Raw genomic sequence first — 27,790 nt, forward strand, 5'->3', positions numbered from 1 at the left:
ACTCAACAGCCCAATGCTACCCATCTAAGAGGCAAGATCTGAGGCAAGACAGCTTTAAAAAAAATACAGTTTGCAATGAAATTCAGTTGCTAAAACAGATAATTTACATTTGGTTTAAGCCTGCTGAAAAGCAGGCCTGAAACTAAAAACGGATAGGGCCGGCATGGTCAACACACTATATGTATATTTGGTGTCACTATCTATATGAATAACGGCACTGAAGATACAGATTAAGATATATACCACAGCCTGGTCACCATGCTGGCTCAATATGATCCCAATGTTGCTTTCAGCTAGGGTTACCATATTTTGTCCCCCCAAAAGGAGGGCACATGCCCCGCCCCCTTACACACCCCGCCCCACCCCTTTCACGCCCCACTCCACCCCCTTTCAGCCCCCTGTCACACTTTCCCCTCCCCCCTGTCACACACCCCGTCACTCCCTCTCCCCGTCACCCACCTCCCCTTACCTTACTGCTGCCCTGGTGGTCTAGTGACCTCTTTGGGGCAGGAAAGAGCCCCCTCTTTCCTGCCTGGAGCGCTGCCCTGCATGTGTTCGTGATCTCGGCGCCGATTCAAAATGGCCGCCGAGAGCTGAAGTCTCACGAGGTCACTTCAACTCTCGGCGGCCATTTTGAATCAGCGCCGAGATCACGAACAGAGAGGATGCATGCAGGGCAGCGCTCCGGGCAGGAAAAAGGGGGCTCTTTCCTGGCCTGAAGGCAGAAGAGGTCACTAGACCACCAGGGCAGTAGTAAGGGGAGGGGAGACTAGCAATCTGCCCATTTGTCCGGATTTCTGAACAAACGGGCAGGCTGTAACCCTACTTTCAGCTCAATTGGAACAGGACTCCACTGGGGATATATGGCAATATAAACCTTCAAACAATCTATCGGGAAAGCTAATTAAAAAAAAAAAAAAAAGACTACACTACTTTACAATAAAGTTTGTTAATCAATAAAGACGCCATCCATTCATGGTTACTGCACACAAGTTTTAAATAAATGAAACCTCAAATCATGATGGACACAAAATGCAGTATATATGCCAATTACGTGCAGCTATTGATACCAACTGAACTAGATCTACCCATATCTTTGAGTAAATTGACTGCCTAACAGCAACTCAGATTATCAAAAAGAATTTCTCATTTATTAACATTAAATATTTTGACAAGCGCATTGCTTTAGCTGCCAGTTTCCCGCAGGCCCTCTTCTATGACCCTGACATCCCACCCTTGTCTGCATTAGCGGATGACTGGTCTCCCAAAACTGTCATGTTGCATTCCTCTCTTCCTCCTCCTCCCCTCTAATTACCTCTTCTACTTCTCTTGGGCCTTCACCCTGTCCCACTTCTTTGTGCTGGTCATCATTCTTCACCAAATGCTCGTCACCTTACAATTTCTCGTGACACTGCTTTCAACTAAAAAAAACCTGACAACACATCTTTTTCAAGAAGTCTTTCCCCCCTGGATCTGCCTAATCCCACACCACCATACATCACCAAAAGTTCAGAAATGGAAAACAATAATATTAACCTCTCTCACAATATGCTAATATATCAACCTAAGCATTTATTATACTTCTGTATTATGCACTAGACTTCGACAAATCTAAATTTTGTAACCGCCGTTTTAGCAATATGTAAACCACATTGAACCTGCCATACGGTGGGAAAATGTGGGATACAAATGCAATAAATAAATAAAGAAAATCCAACCCTACACTATATAAAGTCTCTGGAAGCCAGCGAACTTAATGACAATTATAACAGTAATGCAACTGTATTCACTGTAACACTTATAGCCCCATACTTCTATCAAGTTTCTTAACCCCTAATTTATAATACACTTCTTCCTATAATATACAAATACATCCAGAAACAAAATCACATTCCCCCATAAACCCTACATAAAAAGTGCCAACACACTCAAATAAAACGCTTGAAGATCCTTCTCAGGCAACGTATGCTATTCACAATACATGTCCATCGTATTTCCCAAAACAGACTGTCCTCATGAAGCCAAGTTCTACTGCGATAGCATCCACTGATATAAAAATGTTTGTTGAAGTCCACTTAGCATAATTCATTTAATAGCTCAAGACAAGACTGTTTCGCCGACAAATGTCATCAGGAGCCATTCACAATGATGCTCACTAGCAGCTCTCGATACCAGAGATTTTTGGGGCTAACCACTGCAGAACTTTGTTTGTAGAATAGCAGAGGTACAGTGAGGTGTTGTATTAGAACACTGGAGGTTGGTTTCACAGGTAGCACAGTCCACAGATCTTTGGTTCTTTAGATCCTACCACCCTGCCCCTCTACCTACCCACTCCCAAGGCTGACACTTCCTATATAGCCTTTCAAATCCACTGCCTATCCCCTTCAAACGCCTACATCAATTACAGCCAGTTTTGAGACTATTTTTGATTGCATTTACTTTTAGCTGTCTGCTTTCTATCTGTTACTGATTTGACATTAACAAGGCTTTTCTTTCTTGTAGTACAAATATACATACTTTATATAAACTAACAAGTTTACTGTTCCTTCTTATATACATCTAAGAAAAGGATATTGGTTTACCCTCACTTTTCCTTTACAATAAACTCATCAGTTTACTCTAGGCTTCTTTTCCCTCACTTTAAAAAGGGCACAAGTTATATTTTTTCACGGAGAGAGTGGTGGATGCTTGGAATGCCCTCCCGCGGGAGGTGGTGGAGAGGAAAACGGTAACGGAATTCAAACATGCGTGGGATAAACATAAAGGAATTCTGTTCAGAAGAAATGGATCCTCAGGAGCTTAGCCGAGATTGGGTGGCAGAGCTGGTAGTTGGGAGGCGGGGATAGTGCTGGGCAGACTTATACAGTCTGTGCCAGAGCTGGTGGTGGGAGGCGGGGATAGTGCTGGGCAGACTTGTACAGTCTGTTCCCTGAAAATGACAGTTACAAATCAAGGTAAGATATACACAAAAACTAGCACATATGAGTTTGTCTTGTTGAGCAGACTGGATGGACTGTGCAGGTCTTTTTCTGCCGTCATCTACTTTATATACATTCAAAGAATCAGCCCTACTGAAACTTACAGAACAGGCAAAAGATAAAATAGGATCAGGACTCTGGGACCTCTTCTTTCTGGTACAGTTGAAGTATGACTAAGCATCAAGCCCCCAAAGCTGCTGCTCTCCTTACAGCTTCGACTTCTGTCCAGTTTGAAAGAAGGATCCAAGGCGAGGGACTGGCTTCTTGTACTAAATGTGTGCACATTGAATCTCTCATGAAAGAAGTACAAGAACTAAGAGAGAAGGTGGCAAGACTAAGAAACATGTGTCAACCAGAAATCAACTCAAGGCCTTGGGTATCTCCAACAAAGGAATAAGAGGTCTTGTTCAGAAAGAGGATAACGGTACACAGATCACCAGATCCCGCAAAATCAATCCCCCAACTCCATCTTCTGTTGAACTGAAGAACTGGTTTACAGCCCTGGAGGTAGAAGAGTTGAAAATATATCTCAAGAATAAGAAGGAACAAAGCTCAACAATTGCAAAGCTGCCAGATCAAAGGTCAATAAGAAACAAAAGGTAGTCGTAGTTAGCGATTCTCTTCTGAGGGGTACAAATGCACCCCCTCTGCCGCCCAGACATTTTGTCCAGGGCGGTGTGCTGTCTGCCTGTTTCAAACATTCGGGATGTTGCAGAAAGTTTAGCGAGACTCATCAAACCTACTGACCATCCTATGCTGCTCATAAATGTTGGTACAAATGACATGGCTAAGTATTCAGTTGATCAAACGTGACTTTTGTTGTTCTATAGGACAGAGGGTAAAACAATGTTCTCATCCATCCTTCTTGTTGCGGGTAAAGGCCGAATAAGGGAAGCTCACATTCTGGAGCTGCGTGGATGGTGCAAGCAAGAGTGCTTCGATTCCTCAACCATGCGATGCTTTTCCAAGACCTACTGAGAAGTGATGGCATCCATCTATCAAAGAAGGGATGAAGTGTGTTCTGTAACAGACTGGCTAATGCACTAAACAGGGCTTTAAACTGGATTCAATGGGGGTGGGCAAGAAAAGCCTCAAAGTCATTAACAAATCTCGGGAATGTAAGATATTGTTTTGTTTTTGTTTCATTTGTACCCCGCACTTTCCTACTCATGACAGGCTCAATGCGGCTTACATGGGGCAATGGAGGGGTAAGTGACTTGCCCAGAGTCACAAGGAGCTGCCTGTGCCTGAAGTGGGAATCCAACTCAGTTCCTCAGTTCCCCAGGACCAAAGTCCACCACCCTAACCACTAGGCCACTCCTCCACTAAAGCTACTATTTGAGATTCTACATGGAATGTTGCTATTCCAACATTCCATGTAGAAGTCGGCCCTTGCAGATCACCAATGTGGCTGCGCGCAGGCTTCTGCTTCAGTGAGTCTGACGTCCTGCACGTACATGCAGGACGTCTGACTCACAGAAACAGAAGCCTGCGTAGCCTTCTACATGGAATGTTGCTAGTGGAATAGCAACATTCCATGTAGAATCTCCAATAGTAGCAACATTCCATGTAGAATCTCCAATAGTACCTATTTTATTTTTGTTACATTTGTACCCTGCGCTTTCCCACTCATGGCAGGCTCAATGCGGCTTACATGGGGCAATGGAGGGTTAAGTGACTTGCCCAGAGTCACAAGGAGCTGCCTGTGCCTGAGGTGGGAATTGACCTCAGTTGCTCAGTTCCCCAGGACCAAAGTCCACCACCCTAACCACTAGGCCACTCCTCCACTAAATCTATCTAAATCTATTATAGAAATGGGGAAAAAAGAGCAATATCTGGAGTGCCTCGTATACCAATGCCCGTAGTATGGGAAACAAATTTATGGATCTGGAGGAAGAAATGGTAGAAGCAGACTTGGATGTAATGGTGGTCATGAAGACATGGGTCACAGTCAGCCATGACTGGGATATAGTTAAACCTGGCAATAATCTATTAAGGAAACAGAGGGTAGAAAAAAAAAGGGCGGAGGTGTGGCATTAAATGTTAGGAATAATATTCAAGTGACAGAATTGCAGGACATTAGGGGTAAGGAAGAAGCACTGTGGGTTAATCTGGAAAGAGGGAATGGAAAATATTTACATTGATGTGATATATAGGCCTCCCAATCACAAGAAATGGACAGTCTTTACCTGCCATCATCGTGTGTGTGTGTTCTACGTGGAACAAAGCTATTCCCTAGTGTTTACAAATTGGGGGAGACTTTCCAATGTTACGGTGGGTGATCATTTGGCATTTAGCGATCACCGGATGGTGCGGTTCAATATTAACACACAGGAGGAGAGAGCTTATTCAGGACTGAAGGTTCTAGACTTCAAAAGAACTACCTTTGCCAAGAAGGAGGAATACCTCAAGGAAGAGTTAGTTGTCTAGGAACAGCTAAAGGAAGTAGAACAGCAGTAAGCAAAACTGAAAGGAGCTCTTATAAAGGCGACAAACCTTCATATTACAAAAGTATGTCAAAAGTAAGGAACATAAGATAAGGAAAGCGAAGAGGAACTTTGAAAAAAAGTTTGCGTCAGAGGCAAAAACACATAGTAAAAAATTTTTTTTTAGGTATATTAAAAGAAAGAAGCTGGCAAAAGAATCAGTTAGACCGCTAGATGACCGAGGGGTAAAAGGGGCACTCATGGAAGACAAAGCCATAGTTGAGAGATTAAATGAATTCTTTGCTTTGGTATTTGTGAGTGACACTGCCGAAGGGTTAGAAGGTAAAGTTTGCCTTTTTGCGGATGATACTAAAATTTGTAACAGAGTGGACACCCCGGAGGGAGTGGAAAACGTGAAAAAGGATCTTGCGAAGCTAGAAGAATGGTCTAAGGTTTGGCAATTAAAATTCAATACGAAGAAATGCAAAGTGATGCACTTAGGGAGTAGAAATCCACGGGAGACATATGTGTTAGGCGATGAAAGTCTGATATGTACGGACGGGGAGAGGGATCTTGGGGTGATAGTATCTGAGGATCTGAAGGTGACGAAACAGTGTGACAAGGTGGTAGCCGTAGCTAGAAGGTTGCTAGGCTGTATAGAGAGAGGTGTGACCAGCAGAGGAAAAGAGGTTTTAATGCCCCTGTATAAGTCGTTGGTGAGGCCCCACCTGGAGTACTGTGTTCAGTTTTGGAGGCTGTATCTTGCTAAGGATGTAAAAAGAATTGAAGCTGTGCAAAGAAAAGCTACGAGAATGGTATGGGATTTGCATTACAAGACGTATGAGAGACTTGCTGACCTGAACATGTATACTCTGGAAGAAAGGAGAAACAGGGGTGATATGATACAGACGTTCAAATATTTGAAAGGTATTAATCTGCAAACGAACCTTTTCCGTAATGAGCATGGTGGATACTTGGAATGCCCTCCCGCAGGAGGTGGTGGATAAATGAGTGGGATAACATAAAGGAATCCTGTTCAGAAGGAATGGATCCTCAGAAGCTTAGCCGAGATTGGGTGGCAGAGCCGGTGGTGGGAGGCGGGGCTAGTGCTGGGCAGACTTCTACGATCTGTGCCCTGAAAATGGCAGATACAAATCAAGGTCAGGTATACACAAAAAGTAAGAGTGGAGGAGTGGCCTAGTGGTTAGAGTGGTGGACTTTGGTCCTGGGGAACTGGGTTCAATTCCCACTGCAGGCACAGGCAGCTCCTTGTGACTCTGGGCAAGTCACTTAACCCTCCATTGCCCCAGGTACAAATAAGTACCTGTATATAATATGTAAGCCGCATTGAGCCTGCTATCAGTGGGAAAGCGCGGGGTACAAATGTAAAAAAAAAAAGAAGCACATATGAGTTTATCTTGTTGGGCAGGCTGGACTGTGCAGGTCTTTCTCTGCCGTCATCTACAATGTCACTATGAGGCATATTTTCAAAGCCTTTAGCCTTCCAAAGTTACATAGGTTTCTATGGAACTTTGGAAGGCTAAGTGCTTTGAAAATATGCCTCTATGTAAGATTGGGAGACCGGGCATCCTAATGGCAGAGGACGTTTAATGTGAGCAAGTGAAAAGTGATGTGAGAAAGAGGAACCCGATCTATAGCTATGTAATGCAATGTTCCACATTAGGAGTCACCAACCAGGAAAGGGATCTAAGCGTCATCGTTGATGATACGTTGAAACCCTCCGCTCACTGTGCAGCAGCTAAGAAAGCAAATAGAATGTATTAGAAAAGGAATGGAAAACAAAAATGAGACTGTTATAATGTATCACTCCATGGTGCAACCACACCTCGAATACTGTGTGGAATTCTGGTCACCACATCTAAAAAAAAAAAGATATAGTGGAATTAGAAAAGGTACATCCTCCCCGTCTCATCTGCCCGCAACCTCGGAGTCATCTTTGACTCCTCCCTCTCCTTCTCTGCGCATATCCAGCAGATAGCCAAGACCTGTCACTTCTTCCTCTTTAACATCAGCAAAATTCGCCCCTTCCTCTCTGAACACACCACCTGAACTCTCGTCCACGCTCTCATTACCTCTCGCCTTGACTACTGCAACCTACTCCTCACTGGCCTCCCACTTAGCCACCTATCCCCTCTTCAATCTGTTCAGAACTCTGCTAAACGTCTTATATTCCGCCAGAACCGATATACTCATATCACCCCTCTCTTCAGGTCACTTCACTGGCTTCCAATCAGATACCGCATTCAATTCAAGCTTCTCCTTCTTACCTACAAATGCATTCAGTCTGCTGCCCCTCACTACCTTTCTACCCTCATCTCCCCTTACGTTCCCGCCCGAAACCTCCGTTCACAGGACAAATCCCTCCTCTCTGTACCCTTCTCCACCACCGCCAACTCCAGGCTCTGCTCATTCTGCCTCGCCTCACCCTATGCTTGGAACAACCTTCCTGAGCCCATACGCCAAGCCCCCTCCCTGCCTATCTTCAAGTCTCTGCTTAAAACCCACCTCTTCATTGCCGTGTTCGGCACCTAACTCTTACCGTTCAGTAAATCCAGACTGCTCCAATTTGACCGTTCACTTGTCTACTAGATTGTAAGCTTTTTGAGCAGGGACTGTCCCTCTATGTAAATTGTACAGCGCTGCGTAACCTTAATAGCGCTTTAGAAATGTTTAGTAGTAGTAGAAAAGGTACAGAAAAGGGCGATGAAAATGATAAAGGGGATGGGACGACTTCCCTATGAGGAAAGGCTAAAGCAGCTAGGGCTCTTCGGTTTGCAGAAAAGACGGCTGAGGGGAGATATGATAAAATAATGAGTGAAGTGGGTTGACGTGAATCGCTTGTTTACTCTTTCCAAAAATACTAGGACTAGGGGGCACGCAATGAAGCTACAAAGTAGTAAATTTAAAACGAATCAGAGGACATTTTTCTTCACTCAAAGTGTAATTAAACTCTGGAATTCGTTGCCAGAAAATGTAGTAAAAGCAGATAGCTTAGCGAGGTTTAAAAAAAGATTTGGATGGCTTCCTAAAGGAAAAGTCCATAGACCGTTATTAAAATGGACTTGGGGAAAATTCACTGCTTATCTGTAGGATAAGCAACACAAAACATATTGTACTTTTTTGGGATCCTGCCAGGTACTAGTGACCTGGATTGGCCACTGTTAGAAACAGGATGCGGGGCTTCATGGACCTTCGATCTGTCCCAGTATGGCAATACTTCTGTACTTATGAAAGAAACAAAACCATCTCTAATACATTTTATACCTGGAAATTTCCTTAGAATATAAATAACCTTTATTAAATGATTGCATTTTCCTATTTCACTGCAGTCACCTTTCCATGGGCCAGTTATTTTTGTGATTTCACTGGGCCAACGGCCAGGAAAAACATTGGCTAGCAACTCTTAAGTCTTCATTACACATGAAAAACTTTCCTGGCAGATTCAAAGTGCAGTACATACCAAAGTAGTTAAGGAGTTCTGTTTCATATAAAGTCTCTCTAGGAACTGGAGGCCTTCATCTTTCAGTAACTCCAAAGGAAAATGGTTAAGATTCCTATAATTTAAGAAGAGATTCTTGTGCTTTTCCAGCCTCGCCAGTGAGATGGTCTTACAAAGCTCAGATGACATGATTACAACAGCCTCAGTCGCCACATTACTGGATTATAATGTGTCAGAAGTGATCCATTTCTAAGAAAACAGCAAGAAAATGAGAAGATAAGTTACACTCAAATGATTATTTATCCATTTATTTATATTTGCTTGTCCACATACTTTTCATATCTAGGCAGATTACTTTCATATAAAACAATCCAGTAAATATACACATATAAAATTAGCTTAAAAAATGAAGAAATTATCCTCAAGTCCCAATATCATGTAAATATCTGAGTGGAAGACCAGAAATTTACATCCCCCCCCCCCAAAAAAAAAAAAAACAAAAAAAAAAAAAACGCAGCCTTGTGGTTAGAGCAGCAGGCCAATAACAAAGGAAACAAGGGTTCAAATTCCACTGCAGCTCCTTGCGATGTTGGGCAAGTCACTTAACCCTCCACTGTCTCAGATACAAAACCATACATCATAAGCTCCCAGGGGACAGGAAAAATGCCAGCTGCACCTGAGTTTAATTCATGTTGAGCTACAGTATTTGCTGGCCCTTAAACTAGCTCCTGACTTTGGTCAAAACATTTTACAAGTACAGTACAACCAGCTAAGCAAGTCACAGGATGGAAACATTATGTTCTTACCTGATAATTTTCTTTCCTTTAATCATACCAGACCAGTCCAGACTAATGGGTTGTGTCCATCTACCAGCAGATGGAGACAGAGAAAATAGTTCCAAGCAAACTGCCCCTTAAGGGTATCGTGCAGCCTGGAATTTTCAATATTTCAAATTGCCAAGCAATGGTGCACTGAAGTCTAGAAGAAAACACAGTTAATACCAAACAGGCAAACTCTTGGAGCCAATATGCAGAACCTCACTGTTCCTGCTTGGCCAAAGGCAAACTGCAACCTCCCCTCACAGTAAAGTAAGCGGGAGGGAATGGTCCATACTGAGCTTGCCCAAACACATAAAGATCTATCTACCCCTGAATCCGGGGAAAGAACTCCGTGATCCCAAGTAACAGGAATCATACAGAGCTGGCACAACAAGTGGCAGGAGAATGAATAGAGAAGATAAAGTAGGCAGTGCTGTAGGACATTCCAGCGTATTGAAGAGTCGTGGAACAGCCAGGGATACCTAAAGGAAACAACATGACAGACTTTAGCCAGGGAGGGCATCTGGACTGGTCTGGTATGATTAAAGGAAAGAAAATTATCAGGTAAGAACATAATTTTTCTTCCTTGTCATCTATACCAGACCAGTCCAGACTAATGGGATGTAGCAAAGCAGTTTCCCAAAGAGGGGGGGGGGGGGGGGGGGGGGGAGAAAAGAAGAATGCAGAAGGTTGAAAAATCAATAAAGCTATACACACAGCAAAAAACTGATCAGCAGAAAAGGATTCGAATATCCGAACCACCAGGCTACCAAAATGGAACAGAGACACTAGAAAAGGAACTGAAGCCGTAGGACGTAAAACAAACATCCTGAACAAAAGAAAAATTACATACCCGTCACGAGAGTAGCAAAAGAAGCAGCAAAAGATACTCATGCCAAAGGACCCCACCATGGAAGGAAGGCAACAGTTGTATCCGAGCAACAAGGAGAACTCTCTCTCCTAGATCAGGATCCACTTCTACGAAGCCTGGCAGGACAAAGACTAACTCCCAAACCTGCCCGTCTTCCTTGAGTCCAAGATGGTCGGATGAAGCGACCCTAACAAGTACTAGGAGTATACAACCCAAACAGTGTGCCACACTTCATAGAAGAAAAGAAGCAAGGCCCAGGAACCAACCAGGCCCGTGCCTAGTGAGAGAATCAAACTCCACAGAATAAGAAGAGACTCGAATCGAGAAAACCAACTAACTGGAGAACTAGTCTCTCCAGGAGAACCATGAAGAAAAGGGCAGCAACATACCAGGGTACAACCATAGCAAGACAGTACTCCTCAACCAGCTTGCTCTGGACTTAGGGATGAAAGAACAGAGCCAAGAGAACAAAAGGAGACAAAGAGCCACACTGTGGAGAAAGGACCCTCAAAGGTGCCAAGTAGCTACAAAAGGAGCAGAGACGAATTCAAACTTCAGCAATGGAGAAGCTTCTCGCCAGCCACTAAGAGGCTATGGCAAGAAAAGGTGCCACAAGAATGGTAGCTAACAGGAGACAAGACAGCCTTGTCTAGCAATCTAAACTGTGGCATGCCACAGCTGCCGAGAAGTTACTGTATCCAACCGCAGAAAAGAGCTGGGGTTAACCGGCAAGGTGAAACAGTGCCCAACAGGCAAAGGTGAAAATACGCTCCACAGAGACTGAACTGTGCTCAAGGGACAGAAACGAAGTTGTGTTCAGACAGCGTAGGATTCGTGCTCAACGAGAACAAACGGATTTGCACTCAAAGTACACAAACTGAGCCACGCACCACGGGCAGAGAAAGAATTGCACACCTCTGGCAAAGCTAGAAGAAATGCACTGAACAAGCAGAAAAGAAGCTGAGAGTAACAGACAGAGGATGAGCAGTGCCCCACTGAAAGAGCTGGATGTTAGAGGTACCTGCAGAACTGAAGCTGCGGTAGTGATGGAACTGTGTATAAAACTCAGACAAGGAGCAGCGCTCCTGACGCCAGCAAGCAGCAGCACTTCCGCTATGTAGATAATGATGAAGAAAAAGCCAAATTGCTAAATAGATACTTTTGTTCTGTTTTCACTGAAGAAAATCCTGGAGAAGGACCGCGAGGTACTGGCAAAAGTACACCTGAGAATGGAATGGATATAGCACCGTTCACGGAAGAGAGTGTGTATCAACAACTTGGAAAGCTAAAGGTGGACAAAGCCATGGACCGGACGGGATCCACCCCAGAATATTGAAGGAGCTCAGAGAGGTTCTGGCGGGTCCTCTTAAAGATTTGTTTAATAAATCCGAGGGACTGGAGAACGGCGGAGGTGGTACCTCTTCACAAAAGTGGTGATAGGGAAGAAGCTGGAAACTACAGGCCGGTAAGCCTCACTTCGGTTATTGGAAAAGTAATGGAAGCCATGCTGAAGGAAAGGATAGTGAATTTCCTAGAAGCCAACAAGTTGCAAGATCCGAGACAACATGGTTTTACCAGAGGGAAATCGTGCCAAACGAATCTCATTGAATTCTTTGATTGGGTAACTGGAGAATTGAATCATCGACGTGCTATAGACGTAATCTACTTAGATTTTAGCAAAGCTTTTGACCCGTTTCCCCACAGGAGGCTCTTAAATAAACTAGATGGGCTGAAGATAGGTCCCGAAGTGGTAAACTGGATTAGGAACTGGTTGACGGACAGACGACAGAGGGTGGTGGTAAATGGAGTTCGCTCGGAGGAGGGAAAGGTGAGTAGTGGAGTGCCTCAGGGATCGGTGCTGGGGCCGATTCTGTTCAATATATTTGTGGGTGACATTGCCGAAGGGTTACAAGGTAAAGTTTGCCTATTTGCGGATGATACTAAGATTTGCAACAGAGTGGACACCCGGGAGGGAGTGGAAAGCATGAAAAGGGATCTGAGGAAGCTAGAAGAATGGTCTACGGTTTGGCAATTAAAATTCAATGCGAAGAAATGCAAAATGATGCATTTAGGGAGTAGAAACCCACGAGAGACTTATGTGTTAGGCGGGGAGAGTCTGATAGGTACTGAGGGGGAGAGGGATCTTGGGGTGATAGTATCCGAGGATCTGAAGGCGACGAAACAGTGTGACAAGGCGGTGGCCGTAGCATGAAGGATGCTAGGCTGTATAGAGAGAGGTGTGATCAGCAGAAGAAAGGAAGTGTTGATGCCCCTGTACAAGTCGTTGGTGAGGCCCCACCTGGAGTATTGTGTTCAGTTTTGGAGGCCGTACCTTGCGAAGGATGTTAAAAAAATGGAAGCGGTGCAAAGAAAAGCTACGAGAATGGTATGGGATTTGCGTTCCAAGACGTATGAGCAAAGACTTGCTGACCTGAACATGTATACCCTGGAGGAAAGGAGGAACAGGGGTGATATGATACAGACGTTCAAATACTTGAAAGGTATTAATCCGCAAAAAAATCTTTTCCGGAGATGGGAAGGCGGTAGAACGAGAGGACATGAAATGAGATTGAAGGGGGGTAGACTCAGATGTCAGGAAGTATTTTTTCACGGAGAGGGTGGTGGATGCTTGGAATGCCCTCCCGCGGGAGGTGGTGGTGATGAAAACGGTAACGGAATTCAAAAATGCATGGGATATGCATAAAGGAATCCTGTGCAGTAGGAATGGATCCTCAGAAGCTTAGCCAAAATTGGGTGGCGGAGCAGGTGGGGGAAGAGAGGTTGGGAGGCGAGGATAGTGGAGGGCAAACTTATACGGTCTGTGCCAGAGCTGGTGATGGGAGGCGGGACTGGTGGTTGGGAGGCGGGAAATACTGCTGGGCAGACTTGTACGGTCTGTGCCCTGAAAAAGGCAGGTACAAATCAAAGTAAGGTATACACATATGAGTTTATCTTGTTGGGCAGACTGGATGGACCATGCAGGTCTTTTTCTGCCGTCATCTACTATGTTACTATGTTTTCTGATACTAGCAAGGAGCAGCACTCCACACGCCGACAAGGAGCTATGCTTCCTACACAGACATGAAGCTGTGTAGCACCTGCAGTCACAGAGCTGTGCTCCACATACCACCCTGGAACTTCGCCCAATTTGCAGAGAAAAGAGTTCCTACTACTACTTAGCATTTCTATAGCGCTGCCAGGGTTACGCAGTGCTGTACAAGTTTAACATGGGGAAGGACCGTCCCTGCTCAAAAGAGCTTACAGTCTAAAGGTTACAAACTATGTAGTCAGTGTAGGTATCATGAGTGGGGAAGGTGGTTATGCGCCAAAAGCAAGGGAGAAGAGATGGGCTTTGAGTAAGGACTTGAAGATGGGCAGGGAGGGCGCACGTCGTATGGGCTCGGTAAGGCTGTTCCAGGCATATGGTGATGTGAGGCAGAAGGGGCGGAGTCTGGAGTTAGCAGTGGTGGAGAAGGGTACAGATAGGAGTGATTTGTCGTGAGAGCAGAGGTTACGGGCGGGAACATACGGGGAGAGGAGGGTAGAGAGGTACTGGGGGGCTGCAGATCGAGTGCATTTGAAGGTTAAAAGAAGAAGCTTGAACTGTATACGGTAGTGGATCGGGAGCCAGTGAAGTGACTTGAGGAGAGGGGTGATATGAGAGTATCGGTTCACGCGGTAGATAAGACGTGCGGCAGAATTTTGGACAGATTGAAGGGGGGATAGATGGTTAAGCGGGAGGCCAGTGAGAAGAAGGTTGCAATAATCAAGACGAGAGGTGACGAGCGAGTGGACGAGGGTTCGGGTGGTCTGTCTCATCTAGATTGTAAGCTCTTTGAGCACGGACTGTCTTGTTGTGTATGCCTTGTAGCGCTATAGAAATGATAAGTAGTAGTAGAATAGTAATTGTGGATATCCTGAAAACCTGACTGGCTGGGATGCCTCCAGGACCAGGTTTGGAGACCACTGTCTAGACAAAGATAACTTGAATACAGAAAAAGTCTCATTTCAGGAATTAACTTATCTCTGGCTACCAAGCACACTACCACAGATCCCCTTAAAGCAGCGATTCTCCAAAGGCTAAACACCTTTCCTCCGAAAGGGTTAGCCCTTCCCTGCACCGAAGGGAGATGGGGAGGAAGTGGGGGAGGGACCCCCGAGTTTAGTACCCCACCTGCTGGAAGGAATGCACAACCCATCAGTCCAACCCTGGGCCGGTCCAGAGGGACTACTACTACTACTACTATTTAGCATTTCTATAGCGCTACAAGGCGTACGCAGCGCTGCACAAACATAGAAGACATAGGGACGCTAAGGAAGCAGCGATTCTCAAGCCTCGTGCCAAGATACACTTCATCCATCAGGTTTTTCAGGATAACAATGACAACCCATGAAATAGATCTGCACACAATGAAGACAGTGAATGCAATCTCTCACATGCATATTCACCGCAGAAATCCTACAAGCCAGACTAGACTGAGAACCACTGCTTCCAAGATTAAAGAGAAGGACTGCATAGTTTGAAATCAATTAAACCTTACCCAGCAAGACAACAGTTTATTCTATGATCCATCTGTGACTTACCAAGTGCAAGCTATTGGATAGCTCCATATAATTTCATACCGGTTTCACTATTAACACTGGTCTCAATCCGTAGGCCCTCTGCAGAAACTTATGCTTTACTACAAAAAAAGTATCAATTCAACTTGTAAGAGTCTGGTTTTAGAAGACCCATAAATAAAAGAATGAAGAGAATGGCAGGACAGACTGTCCCTTAACTTCCTTACAACACTGCTGCACTGTTTCTCGAGTCTGTAGCAATCAATGGTGCAGCCCTCCTCTGAAGAAGGTAGAAATAATCTTTATTAGGATTTATTTACCACCTTTTTGAAGGAATTCACTCAATGTGGTTTACAGGAGCTTAGCCGAGATTGGGTGGCAGAGCCGGTGGTGGGAGGCGGGGCTGGTGGTTGGGAGGCGGGGATGGTGCTGGGCAGACTTATACGGTCTGTGCCAGAGCCGGTGCTGGGAGGGGGGACTGGAGGTTGGGAGGCAGGGATAGTGCTGGGCAGACTTATATGGTCTGTGCCAGAGCCGGTGGTAGGAGGCGAGGCTGGTGGTTGGGAGGTGGGGATAGTGCTGGGCAGACTTATACGGTCTGTGCCCTGAAGAGGACAGGTACAAATCAAGGTAGGGTATATACAAAAAGTAGCACATATGAGTTTATCTTATTGGGCAGACTGGATGGACCATGCAGGTCTTTTTCTGCCGTCATCTACTATGTTACTATGTTATAAATCAAGCATAAGCAATAGACAATTACAGCAGTAAAATTATTCAAACAACAAGTACGGCATAGTATGCTGCAGTACGAAGTCTTACAACGTTTCTGAAAGACACAGCGAGTGATCCAGAATCAACTCAAGCTTATACATTTGCCTTTGTCACTATTTTGATTCCCCATGCAGGGTTTAGCTTTTTCCCTAAAAGATGAGCTCAAAAATTCTTAAATTATATTTATTAGGGTGGTACAAAAGATACGCTACTCAAAGACAGCGATGCAAAATAAAGTTGGATGGTTCTGTGATATTCTGCCTCTCACAGCCTAGTGACTTGGTCAACATTTTATTTCATATTCAGAGAGAATGCAAACTATTATTAAAGTGATCCCTTTAAAACATAATTTTCCTCGTTTTGTAGAGTGGAATTGTGTTCAACAGTACCTCAAAATAAGGGTTAGGGGATCATCATGGCAATTCCATAAAATGACTTTTTTTCATCCTCTTGCAAACACTGACTTTCCAAGATTAATACTAAAAATGCAACAGAGATATTTATCAATCTATTCCTGGTTGCTGATATACAGAGAGAGACATTTCTAGCACATGGCTGCTCAGTTTTAACATCTCTGAACATGCAGTTCCCATACAGATGCCGAGTATAATGACAGGGAAAAGATCAGTTCTTAATGGTTAACTACAGAGACATCAGAGCTGCAAGTTGTAAAGAGATAGCTGCATCCTCAAATTAGAACATCAACTGGAGAGACAAGAATCTCCTGGCAGCTGTCCGACCAGGGTAATGACTTTTAGCCTGGGCCAAGTAGGCCCAAAGAGAAAAACAAGAGCTCCAAGAGACTGAGGGGGTTAATAAACCCATCATGAGAACTGAATTTCTCCTGTTGCATGTTTCAGGCTACTAGGGTTTGGACTCTTCTAGTCTCCTTGAGAAAACCCTGGGCCAATGGCATACCCTTTATGAACTGTCTCCAAGCATCTACCACTTGCCACTGTCAGAGACAGGATGCTTGATAAAAACCCGTCCTTAACTCTGACCAGCAATGGCAGTTCTCATGTTAAATTCAAGGAAAGATTTCCACAAAAACTGTGAATGAACTTTAATAACCCAAGACCAAGATGAAAGCACCAACTTAAGAGACTGCTTCCCAACCCTTTTCTGCCTAGGATCCAAGCATACAACCTGAAGTTTCAACTATTAGTTGAGGGCTATCCCATCTTGACTTTTTGGTAAAAATTAAAAATCAACGCCCTGCCAGCTGACCCTACTATCAGCTATGAAGAGTGCATATGCTTAATTATACTTCTATACACTTGAAAAATAGAAATTTTCCTTCTTAACTATTTTTCCTGCAAATGTATGAGTTGTCCCAGGTAGAGTACACTATGCAATCTGCTAACCTCCAGCAAAGGATTCTGGGGGATCTACAGATAGGCCTCACACAGGCCAGAAGCATCCCTAGGAAAGAACAAGTGTTTTCTTGATGCACACAAAATCTCAGCTATGAAAAAGTTAAATGCAACTGAAGGAGAAATTAGGACTTACCTGATCATTTTCTTTCCATTAGTTCTTCACACTATTCCAGGACAAGTAGGTAGTTATATCCATCAACCAGCCGGTGGAGACAGAAAATACTGAACTGAGCACCACTACATAGCTCCCTGCTAGCAGCTCAGTTCCTCAGTATCAGTCCTCAAGCAAGGAAGAACGCCCAATCAGGAGCATGGTCAGCAACCAACACATCCAGCCCCAGGAAGCATTCGAAGACAAGGTCCCTGGAAAACAGGATACAAGACAGTGCATAGAGCCATCAATGAGGGTGTCAAACCACGGGAGGGCTCCTGGAACAGTGTGAAGAACTAATGGAAAGAAAATTATCAGTTAAGTCCTAATTTCTCCTTCCATTACGTCCCACTATTCCAGGACGAGTGGGATGTTCAAAAGCTATCCCTACGAGGGTGGGAAGCCGAACCTGCCACATGCAGAACCGATGCCCCAAATGCAGCCGCTGCCTGCGTGGCCCCTGCTATACCATCATGCTTACTGAAGGCAAGCAGAGAAACCCACTCCTCTGCCCTACAAAATTCCATCAGGGAAGACAACGAAGCCTCTGCCCAAGATGTAGACACACGCCTAGGTTGTCTTCCAACCCGAGGAGAACAGCCTCCCAGAATACAGGCCGAGACCACGGCCACCTTCACCCACCGGGCAAAGGAAGTCTTGGATGCCAAGAGACCCAACTGCTGTTTACCAAACTGCCCAAAAGGTCTATATGAAAGGCGGAAGACATCAAGAACCTCGAAAAAATGCAAGAGAGCTTTGCGAGAGGCATATAGCCGACTACATAAAAACCAACAAGCACTTGGGCAAGGACAAAACTGCCCAAAACAAGACCCCCGCCTCAAGCGCCCCAACAGCATCAAGTTCTACGCGAGAACTGTCAGGAACACCTAGCGACGGGGCACAAATGGAGAGTGCTACAGCACCCGAAGGACCACCATAAAATCCCATTCGGAAAAGGCACTTGAAGGGCAGCATAAGCGACTCACACCTCTCTGAAAACAAATCACAACCGGACAAGCTGCTAAAGAACAGGTCTGCCAACAACCCTGAAAGCAAGCCAGGGCTGCCACTGGAACCCACAAGGATCCCAGCGCTAGCCCTCAATACTCCCTCCCGCAAAAATGCCAGGAAATGGCCTAAGGAGGAAGCAAATAACTGGCCGGTGCCGAGGAAGAAGAGCCTGCAGCAGAGAAGCCACGACAATCTACTAATCCTTCTTCCTCAGCCGAGCCCTCTCAAGGGCCAGGCCAAAAGACCAAAGGGAGAAGAATCCTCCATGACCACCAGGCCCTAACAGAAGAAACCTCAAAACTTAGGGAATCGAAGTAGCTCCCCAACTAGGAGCTTCACGAGATCTGCATAGCACTGGAGCCATGACCAGGCTAGAGAACAGGAGCACTGTATCCCAAGGGACTGCCACTCCTCCCCACTCCCGGCCTAACTTTGGCATGGGGGAAGGAGTACGGGAGTCCCTCACTCAGACACAAACGTCAGGGCTTCTAGCTCCTGAGAGTCCTCTTCCCTGCAACGGCAGAAAAACCGAGGAAGTGACTCCTCATCTTCTGAGCAGACTGGTTGCTGAGCAGGCTCTCACACAGAGGAAAAACAGGGAAAAGGTGCAGAACATCCCGGGGGAAAGCATGACAGGGACCCAGCACCACCAGGTATGTCTGCTCAACTGCTCACTGCTCAACTGGGAACCAGTTGACCAACTGGACCAGGAGCAAGGCCTCATAACCAGAGACAGAGGAAGTCTGTCCATCCACCTGCTGGAGATTGAAGATACTGAGGAGCTGAGCTGCTAGCAGAGAGCTATGTAGTGGTGCTCAGTTCTGTATTTTCTATCTCCACTTGCTGGTCGATGCACATAACTACCCACTCGTCCTGGAATAGTGGGAATGAGCGTAATTTATTTTCTCGATCAACCTGTGATTCAGATATCACTGTACTGTAGCACATAAGACATGTTTGAGCCTTTTATCTGGGGACATAAAATCACTTTGCAGATGTGATTTGCCAGAACCCAAGCAACGAGGAAAGGTGGTGATAAGTACTACAGAAGTTTTTTTACTAAACAACTAAAGCACTGATAAAAACTAGTGTTATTTGGACAGGTTCCTTGGAAGGGACCATGAGAGAGTACACATTTATAGAGAATGACATGGGGACAAAGTTTGTCCATGCGAGCTCTGTCCTCATCTGCAGAAGACTCGAACACTTATGATTTTATACTTAAATCTTTTTTATTAAAGTATAAAAAGGAACATATTTTGTGCAACTGTTTATAAATCACAAATAGAAAATAACAACAACATGCGGCAGGAGGGGAGGGCACATTTGAGAGAGAATGGGTGAAGGCACAGGGGGAGCACATGGAGAGACACAGAAAGAATGGGTGAAGGCACAGGGGGCACATGGAGAGACAGAGAATGGGTGAAGGCACAGGGGGCACATGGAGAGACACAGAAAGAATGGGTGAAGGCACGGGGGGGCACATGGAGAGACAGAGAATGGGTGAAGGCACGGGGGGAGCACATGGAGAGACAGAGAATGGGTGAAGGCACAGGGGGCACATGGAGAGACACAGAAAGAATGGGTGAAGGCACAGGGGGCACATGGAGAGACACAGAAAGAATGGGTGAAGGCACGGGGGGAGCACATGGAGAGACAGAGAATGGGTGAAGGCACGGGGGGCACATGGAGAGACACAGAAAGAATGGGTGAAGGCATGGGGGGCACATGGAGAGACAGAGAATGGGTGAAGGCACGGGGGGGGGGGGGGGCACATAAAAGAGAGAATGGGTGAAAGACCCCTCCAATCAATAACACATGTTCAATGGCTGCTGGGGTAGCTGAAGCCCCACCAGCTGAAGAAATCTGCTGCCTGAATCACCCCCCTCCTTCTCATACTGCCTCAGAAGTAAGGAAGTCAGCAGGGTGCCTCCAGTCATCCACTCTTGCAATTCCCAAGCATGCTCAGTTTGTGAATCAACTGAGCATGCTTGAGGAGTGCTGGCATCAAGAGCTGAAGGCACCTTGCTAACTCCCTTGCTCCTGAGGCAGCACAAGGAGGAAGGGGGACATACTGGCAGTGGATTTCTTCGACTGGCTTCAGCATCCCCACCAGCAAAGTAGGATATCTAATGTCATGTGTGTGTATGTGTGTGTGTGTGTGGGGGGGGGGGGGGGGGACGGAAATGTGTGCCCCCCACAGTCCATCCCTATGTCTCCCTCCCCATGAACAGAGCATATTCAAAAGCATGGATTAATGAGACAAAGTCATCATGGATTTAGTGAAGGGAAATCATGCCTCTGCCTCACCAATCTACTACATTTCTTTGAAGGGGTGAACAAACATCTGGATAAAGGTGAGCCAGTTGATATTGCGTATCTGGATTTTCAGAAGGCGTTTGACAAAGTACCTCATGAAAGACTCCAGAGGAAATTGGAGAGTCATGGGATAGGAGGTAGGGTTCTATTGTGGGTTAAAAACTGGTTAAAAGAAAACAGAGAGTAGGGTTAAATGGTCAGTATTCTCAATGGAGAAGGGTAGTTAGTGGGGTTCCCCAGGGGTCTGTGCTGGGACCACTGCTTTTTAACATATTTATAAATGACCTAGAGATGCGAGTAACTAGTGAGGTAATTAAATTTGCTGATGACACAAAGTTATTCAAAGTCGTTAAATCGCGGGAGGATTGTGGAAAAATTACAAGAGGACCTTACGAGACTAGGCGTCTAAATGGCTGATGACATTTAATGTGAGCAAGTGCAAAGTGATGCATGTGGGAAAGAGGAACCCGAATTATAGCTACGTCATGCAAGGTTCCACGTTAGGAGTCACCGACCAAGAAAGGGATCTAGGTGTCGTCGTTGATGATACATTGAAACCTTCTGCTCAGTGTGCTGCTGCGGCTAAGAAAGCAAACAGAATGTTAGGTATTATGAGGAAAGGAATGGAAAACAAAAATGAGGATGTTATAATGCCTTTGTATTGCTCCATGGTGCAACCGCACCTCGAATATTGTGTTCAATTCTGGTCGGCGTATCTCAAAAAAGATATAGTGGAATTAGAAAAGGTGCAGAGAAGGGCGACAAAAATGATAAAGGGGATGGGACGACTTCCCTATGAGGAAAGGCTAAAGCGGCTAGGGCTCTTCAGCTTGGAGTAAAGGTGGCTGAGGGGAGACATGATAGAGCTCTATAAAATAATGAGTGGAGTTGAACGGGTAGATGTGAAGCGTCTGTTCACGCTTTCCAAAAATACTAGGACTAGGGGACATGTGATGAAGCTACAATGTAGTAATATACTCATATCACCCCTCTCCTCAGGTCACTTCACTGGCTTCCAATCAGATACCGCATTCAATTCAAGCTTCTCCTTCTTACCTACAAATGCACTCAGTCTGCTGCCCCTCACTATCTTTCTACCCTCATCTCCCCTTACATTCCCGCCCGTAACCTCTGTTCACAGGATAAATCCCTCCTCTCAGTACCCTTCTCCACCACCGCCAACTCCAGGCTCCGCTCATTCTACCTCGCCTCACCCTATGCTTAAACAACCTTCCTGAGCTCTTACGCCAAGCCCCCTCCCTGCCCGTCTTCAAGTCTTTGCTTAAAGCCCACCTCTTCAATGCTGCGTTCGGCACCTAACCCTTACCATTCAGTGAATCCAGACTGCCCCTATCGGACCGACCGTTCACTTGTCTATTAGATTGTAAGCTCTTTGAGCAGGGACTGTCTCTCTTTGTTAAATTGTACAGCGCTGCGTAACCCTAGTAGCGCTCTAGAAATGTTAAGTAGTAGTAGTAGTAAATTTAAAACGAATCGGAGAAGATGTTTCTTCACTCAACGTGTAATTAAACTCTGGAATTCGTTGCCAGAGAATGTGGTAAAGGCGGTTAGCTTAGCGGAGTTTAAAAAAGGTTTGGATGGCTTCCTAAAGGAAAAGTCCATAGACCGTTATTAAATGGACTTGGGGAAAATCCACTATTTGTGGGATAAGCAGTATAAAATGTTTAGTAATTTTTTGGGGATCTTGCCAGGTTTTTGTGATCTGGATTGGCCACTGTTGGAAACAGGATGTTGGGCTTGATGGACCTTTGGTCTTTCCCAGTATAGCAATACTTTTGTACTTATGCCCCGACTTCAATCGCGCGATTAAACATTTTAATCGAAATGCAGCCCTAATAAGTCATCAACAATCTCAGGAATCAGTCTAGCTCTCCCGTCTTCCAAAGTCCTTCTTGCAATAGAAAATGAGAAGATGTGCTGGAAGCAGGAATACACCCTGTGCAAATTTTTGCCAGTTGTGGCCAGCACTTTTGCTTGTTTTTCCAAAAAAATAAACCAGCAGGAGTAGTGAAGGCAGCAGGGCTCTTCCACAAAATACCAGTGGACAAGGGTTGTAATGAACAAAAAACACAGTACTTGTGTCGGGTTTTGAAGAATAAAGACTTTGTTCATTACAACTCTCATCCACTGGTATTTTGTGGAAAAGCCCTGCTACCTTCACTACTCCTTCTGCTGGTTTCCTTCTACGTAGTGACACACGGCCCTCTGCTTTTGCGGTGCCCCGTCCAAAAAATAAGATCATCATCTGCATCACTCGAACGTAAATAACTGTCCAATTCATTAACGGCCTTCAAAGTAGAGAATAGAATAACATGGGGACATCCGCGTGTCATTCTCTACACATTTATAGATCAGAAATGTAGTCCCCAGATCAGTGTTTCCCAAATCAGCCCTGGAGTATCCCCTTGCCAGTCAGGTTTTTAGGATGTCCACAATGAATATGCATATTGATTTGCATACTCTGCCTCCATTCATTGTGCCCCAAATCAGACTTGTGAGGCAATTGACAAGTACAGAGCACTACACCTTGTGAGATAAGAAGAAAAATGTGCAAAAGTCCCATCAAGAGTCATCAGCCATCAACTACACAAAACTACAGCTAATCAAACAATAATCTTAAATTAATAGAACTTGCTGACATTGAAACATGACAGCAGATAAGAGCCAAATGGCCCATCCAGTCTGCCCATCCATAGCAACCACCATCTCCTCCTTTCCCCAAGAGATCCCTTGTGTCTGTCCCACACTTTCTTAAATTCAGACACAGTCCTCTTCTCCACTACCACCACTGGAAAATGATTCCATGCGTCCACCACCCTTTCTGTGAATAAGGAAATACACTTCATCCTATCCCTTCTCATTCCCAAGTTTTCCTTCATTTGAAAGCGGCTCACCTCCTGTACGTTACCACCACAGAGGTATTTAAATGTCTCTATCATATCCCCCCTCTCTCGCCTCTCTTCCAAAGAATATGTATTGACAGCCTTAAGGCTGTCCCCATACGCTTTATCAAAGAGACCACTGACCAATTTTGTAGTCGCCCTCTGGACCAACTCCATCCTGTTTCGTAGGGTCAGTCTCCAGAACTGCATACAGTATTCTAAATGGGGCCTCACCAGAGACTTATATAAGAGCACTTTCACCTCTTTTCTCCTGCTGGCCATCCCTCTCCCTATGCACCTAAGCATCCTTCTGGCTTTGACTGTTGCACTTTCTACCTCTTTGACCACCTTGAGATCATCGAACACAATCATCCCCAAGTCTCGCTCTTCTTTCGTACACAGAAGTACTTCACCCCCTATATCAGTGATTCCCAAACGTTACCTCTCTACCATAGTAACATAGTAGATGGCAGAAAAAGACCTGCACGGTCCATCTAGTCTGCCCACGATAAACTCATATGTGTATACCCTACCTTGATTTGTACCTGTCTTTTTCAGGGCACAGACCGTATAAGTCTGTCCAGCAGTATTTCCCGCCTCCCAACCACCAGTCCCGCCTCCCATCACTGGCTCTGGCACAGACCCCGTATAAGTCTGCCCTCCCCTATCCTAGCCTCTCAACCACCAACCCCTCTTCCCCCCGCCACCCAATTTCAGCTAAGCTTCTGTGGATCCATTCCTTCTGCACAGGATTCCTTTATGCCTATCTCACGCATGTTTGAATTCCGTTACCGTTTTCATCTCCACCACCTCCCGCGGGAGGGCATTCCAAGCGTTCACCACCCTCTCTGTGAAGAAATGCTTCCTGACATCTTTCCTGAGTCTGCCCCCCTTCAATCTCATTTCATGTCCTCTCGTTCTACCGCCTTCCCATCTCCGGAAAAGATTCGTTTGCGGATTAATACCTTTCAAATATTTGAACGTCTGTATCATATCACCCCTGTTCCTCCTTTCCTCCAAGTATACATGTTCAGGTCAGCAGGTCTCTCTTCATACATCTTGGAACGCAACTCCCATACCATCCTCGTAGCTTTTCTTTGTACCGCTTCCATTTTTTTTAACATCCTTCGCAAGGTACGGCCTCCAAAACTGAACACAATACCTCATCTCCCCTTATGCTCCTACCCGTAACCTCCGCTCAATACCCTTCTCCACCACCGCTAACTCCAGGCACTGCCCTTTCTGCCTGGCCTCACCCTATGCTTTGAATAAACTCCCTCAGCCCATACGCCAATCTGCCCATCTTCAAATTCTCGCTCAAAGCCCACCTCCTCTTCAATGTCGCTTTCGGCACCTAACCAGGAAATCTAGACTGCCCCAACTTGACATTTCACCCATTAGATTGTAAGCTCCTTTGAGCAGGGACTGTCCTTCTTTGTTAAATTGTACAGCGCTGCGTAGCCCTGGTAGCGCTTTAGAAATGTTAAATAGTAGTAGTAGTTTTTTGGTTCCCAGCGCCATTAATGTCCAGAGTAATTTTTTGTGGTGCCCCCCCAGCATGACAGAATCCTACCTTTTCTGGCTTCAGGACTGGCGCTGGCAGCTGTGTGTGAGGGAGAAAGATGCTTTTACACAAGCGAACAGGGAGGGGGGAGGGAGCTTTGCCGCAGTGAGCAGGTGTGAAAGAGGGTACTACAGCTCCTTCCCCTCAGAGGAACTGACTGGCTGCACAGAAGGTCTCCTTTAGATTGTAAGCTCTCTTGAGCAGGGACTGTCCTTCCCCGTGTCTAAACTTGTACAGCGCTGCGTAACCCTGCCATCGCTATAGAAATGTTAAATAGTAGTAGTAGTTTTTTGGTTCACAGCACCATTGATGTCCAGAATAATTTTTTTGTGGTGCCCCCCAACCCAGCTATAGAAATCATGCCCCCCCCCCCCCCCCCCCAGCATGACGGAATCCTACCTTTTCTGGCTTCAGGACTGGCGCTGGCAGCTGTGTGTGAGGGAGAAAGATGCTTTTACACAAGTGAACAGGGAGGGGGAGGGAGCTTTGCCGCAGTGAGCAGGTGTGAAAGAGGGTACAGCTCCTTCCCCTCAGAGGAACTGACTGGCTGCACAGAAGGTCTCCTTTAGATTGTAAGCTCTCTTGAGCAGGGACTGTCCTTCCCTGTGTCTAAACTTGTACAGCGCTGCGTAACCCTGCCATCGCTATAGAAATGTTAAATAGTAGTAGTAGTTTTTTGGTTCACAGCGCCATTGATGTCCAGAATAATTTTTTTGTGGTGCCCCCCAACCCAGCTATAGAAATCATGCCCCCCCCCCCGCGCATGACGGAATCCTACCTTTTCTGGCTTCAGGACTGGCGCTGGCAGCTGTGTGTGAGGGAGAAAGATGCTTTTACACAAGTGAACAGGGAGGGGGAGGGAGCTTTGCCGCAGTGAGCAGGTGTGAAAGAGGGTACAGCTCCTTCCCCTCAGAGGAACTGACTGGCTGCACAGAAGGTCTCCTTTAGATTGTAAGCTCTCTTGAGCAGGGACTGTCCTTCCCTGTGTCTAAACTTGTACAGCGCTGCGTAACCCTGCCATCGCTATAGAAATGTTAAATAGTAGTAGTAGGTTTTTGGTTCACAGCGCCATTGATGTCCAGAATAATTTTTTTGTGGTGCCCCCCAACCCAGCTATAGAAATCATGCCCCCCCCCCCCCCGCGCATGACGGAATCCTACCTTTTCTGGCTTCAGGACTGGCGCTGGCAGCTGTGTGTGAGGGAGAAAGATGCTTTTACACAAGTGAACAGGGAGGGGGAGGGAGCTTTGCCGCAAGTGAGCAGGTGTGAAAGAGGGTACAGCTCCTTCCCCTCAGAGGAACTGACTGGCTGCACAGAAGGTCTCCTTTAGATTGTAAGCTCTCTTGAGCAGGGACTGTCCTTCCCTGTGTCTAAACTTGTACAGCGCTGCGTAACCCTGCCATCGCTATAGAAATGCTAAGTAGTAGTCTTCCTCCTCCTCCTGTGCTCAGACCCCACTGTTTTTATGTGAACTGCAGTTCACAGTCGGGTCTCTAAGCTGCCTAGCACAGGAGGAGGAAGTGGCCTGCTGTGCAGCGTTCAATTCCTTTCCTTCCTGCTGGACGGCTCAACAGTTGGGCTTTCAAACAATTCAGACACCTTTACAGCACAGTTTGGCAAACACCGACCTAACCCTTTCCCCGGGATTTTTGCAACCTAAGGCAGTGACGTAGCAAGGTGGGGCGTTTTTTTACAAGAGAGAAATGCCTGCGGTGCTGCCCATGGCTTTCTCTGCCGCCTCCCGCACGAGTCTTCTTGCACCTACTCCGAGTCTCGCCTCTTCCGCCCGCTCTCTCCCATCCGCGTGGCCGCTCGTTTTTAAAGCGCTGAGGCGGTCTCCCTCCGACACCGGCGATTCACATGGCCAGCCTTCTGCCAGCGTCGGGTCCTCCTCTCCCTCCTCAGACGCCTCCCACCTCTGCGCAAGAAGACAGGAAGTTCAGGGTTGCCAGGTGGAAAATTTTTTTCCAGCCCACTGGAGCCCAAAAAACAGCCCAAAAACCGCCCAAACACAAACCCCGCCCCTGACACCCCCGCCCCCGCGTCATCACCCCCGCCCCCGCCGTCATCAACCCCGCCCCCGCCGTCACCGGCCCCGCCTCCCACGTCACCGGCACCGCCTCCCCGTCATCGGCCCCGCCTCTTACGTCATCGACCCCGCCTCCCCGTCATCGGCCCCGCCTCCCACGTCATCGGCCCGCCTCCCACGTCACTAACCCCGCCCAAAACGTCATTAACCCCACCCAAAAACGTCATTAACCCCGCCCCCCCGCGGCCGAAAAAAACCGCCCGAAGCACAAAAACCAGCCCAAAAAACCGCAACCCGCCGCGGGCAAAAATTTCCCGCGGCGGGTCGCGGAAAACCGCCCAATTGGGCGGTAAAACCGCCCACCTGGCAACACTGAGGAAGTTGTATTGGAGGAGGCGGGACACGCACTGGAGGAGAGGACCCGACGCCGGCGCAAGGCTGTCTATGTGAATCGCCGGTGTGGGAGGGAGAACGCCTCAGCGCTTTAAAAACGGGTGGGGTCCAGGATCTTTGTCTCTTCAAACTGTAAATTGCATCTCCAGGGCTCTA

The 27,790-nt window shown here is 46.3% G+C and overlaps 1 protein-coding gene across 1 annotated transcript in view; it reads right to left on the reverse strand.

Annotated features, from left to right (window-relative positions):
- Positions 1-27,122, reverse strand: part of LOC115458803 (leucine-rich repeat-containing protein 28) — a gene marked incomplete at its 3' end in the record, with an annotated part of 85,882 nt that extends 58,760 nt beyond the window's left edge. The window contains exons 1-2 of the mRNA XM_030188615.1: positions 26,978-27,122; positions 8,886-9,113 (exon numbers count right to left, since the gene is read on the reverse strand). Of these exons, the coding sequence (XP_030044475.1) occupies positions 8,886-9,053 (168 nt within the window). The remainder of the gene's footprint in view (positions 1-8,885; positions 9,114-26,977) is intronic.
- Positions 27,123-27,790: the final 668 nt, after the last annotated feature.

Source organism: Microcaecilia unicolor, unplaced genomic scaffold, assembly GCF_901765095.1.
Source record: "Microcaecilia unicolor unplaced genomic scaffold, aMicUni1.1, whole genome shotgun sequence".
Classification (NCBI taxonomy): domain Eukaryota; kingdom Metazoa; phylum Chordata; class Amphibia; order Gymnophiona; family Siphonopidae; genus Microcaecilia; species Microcaecilia unicolor.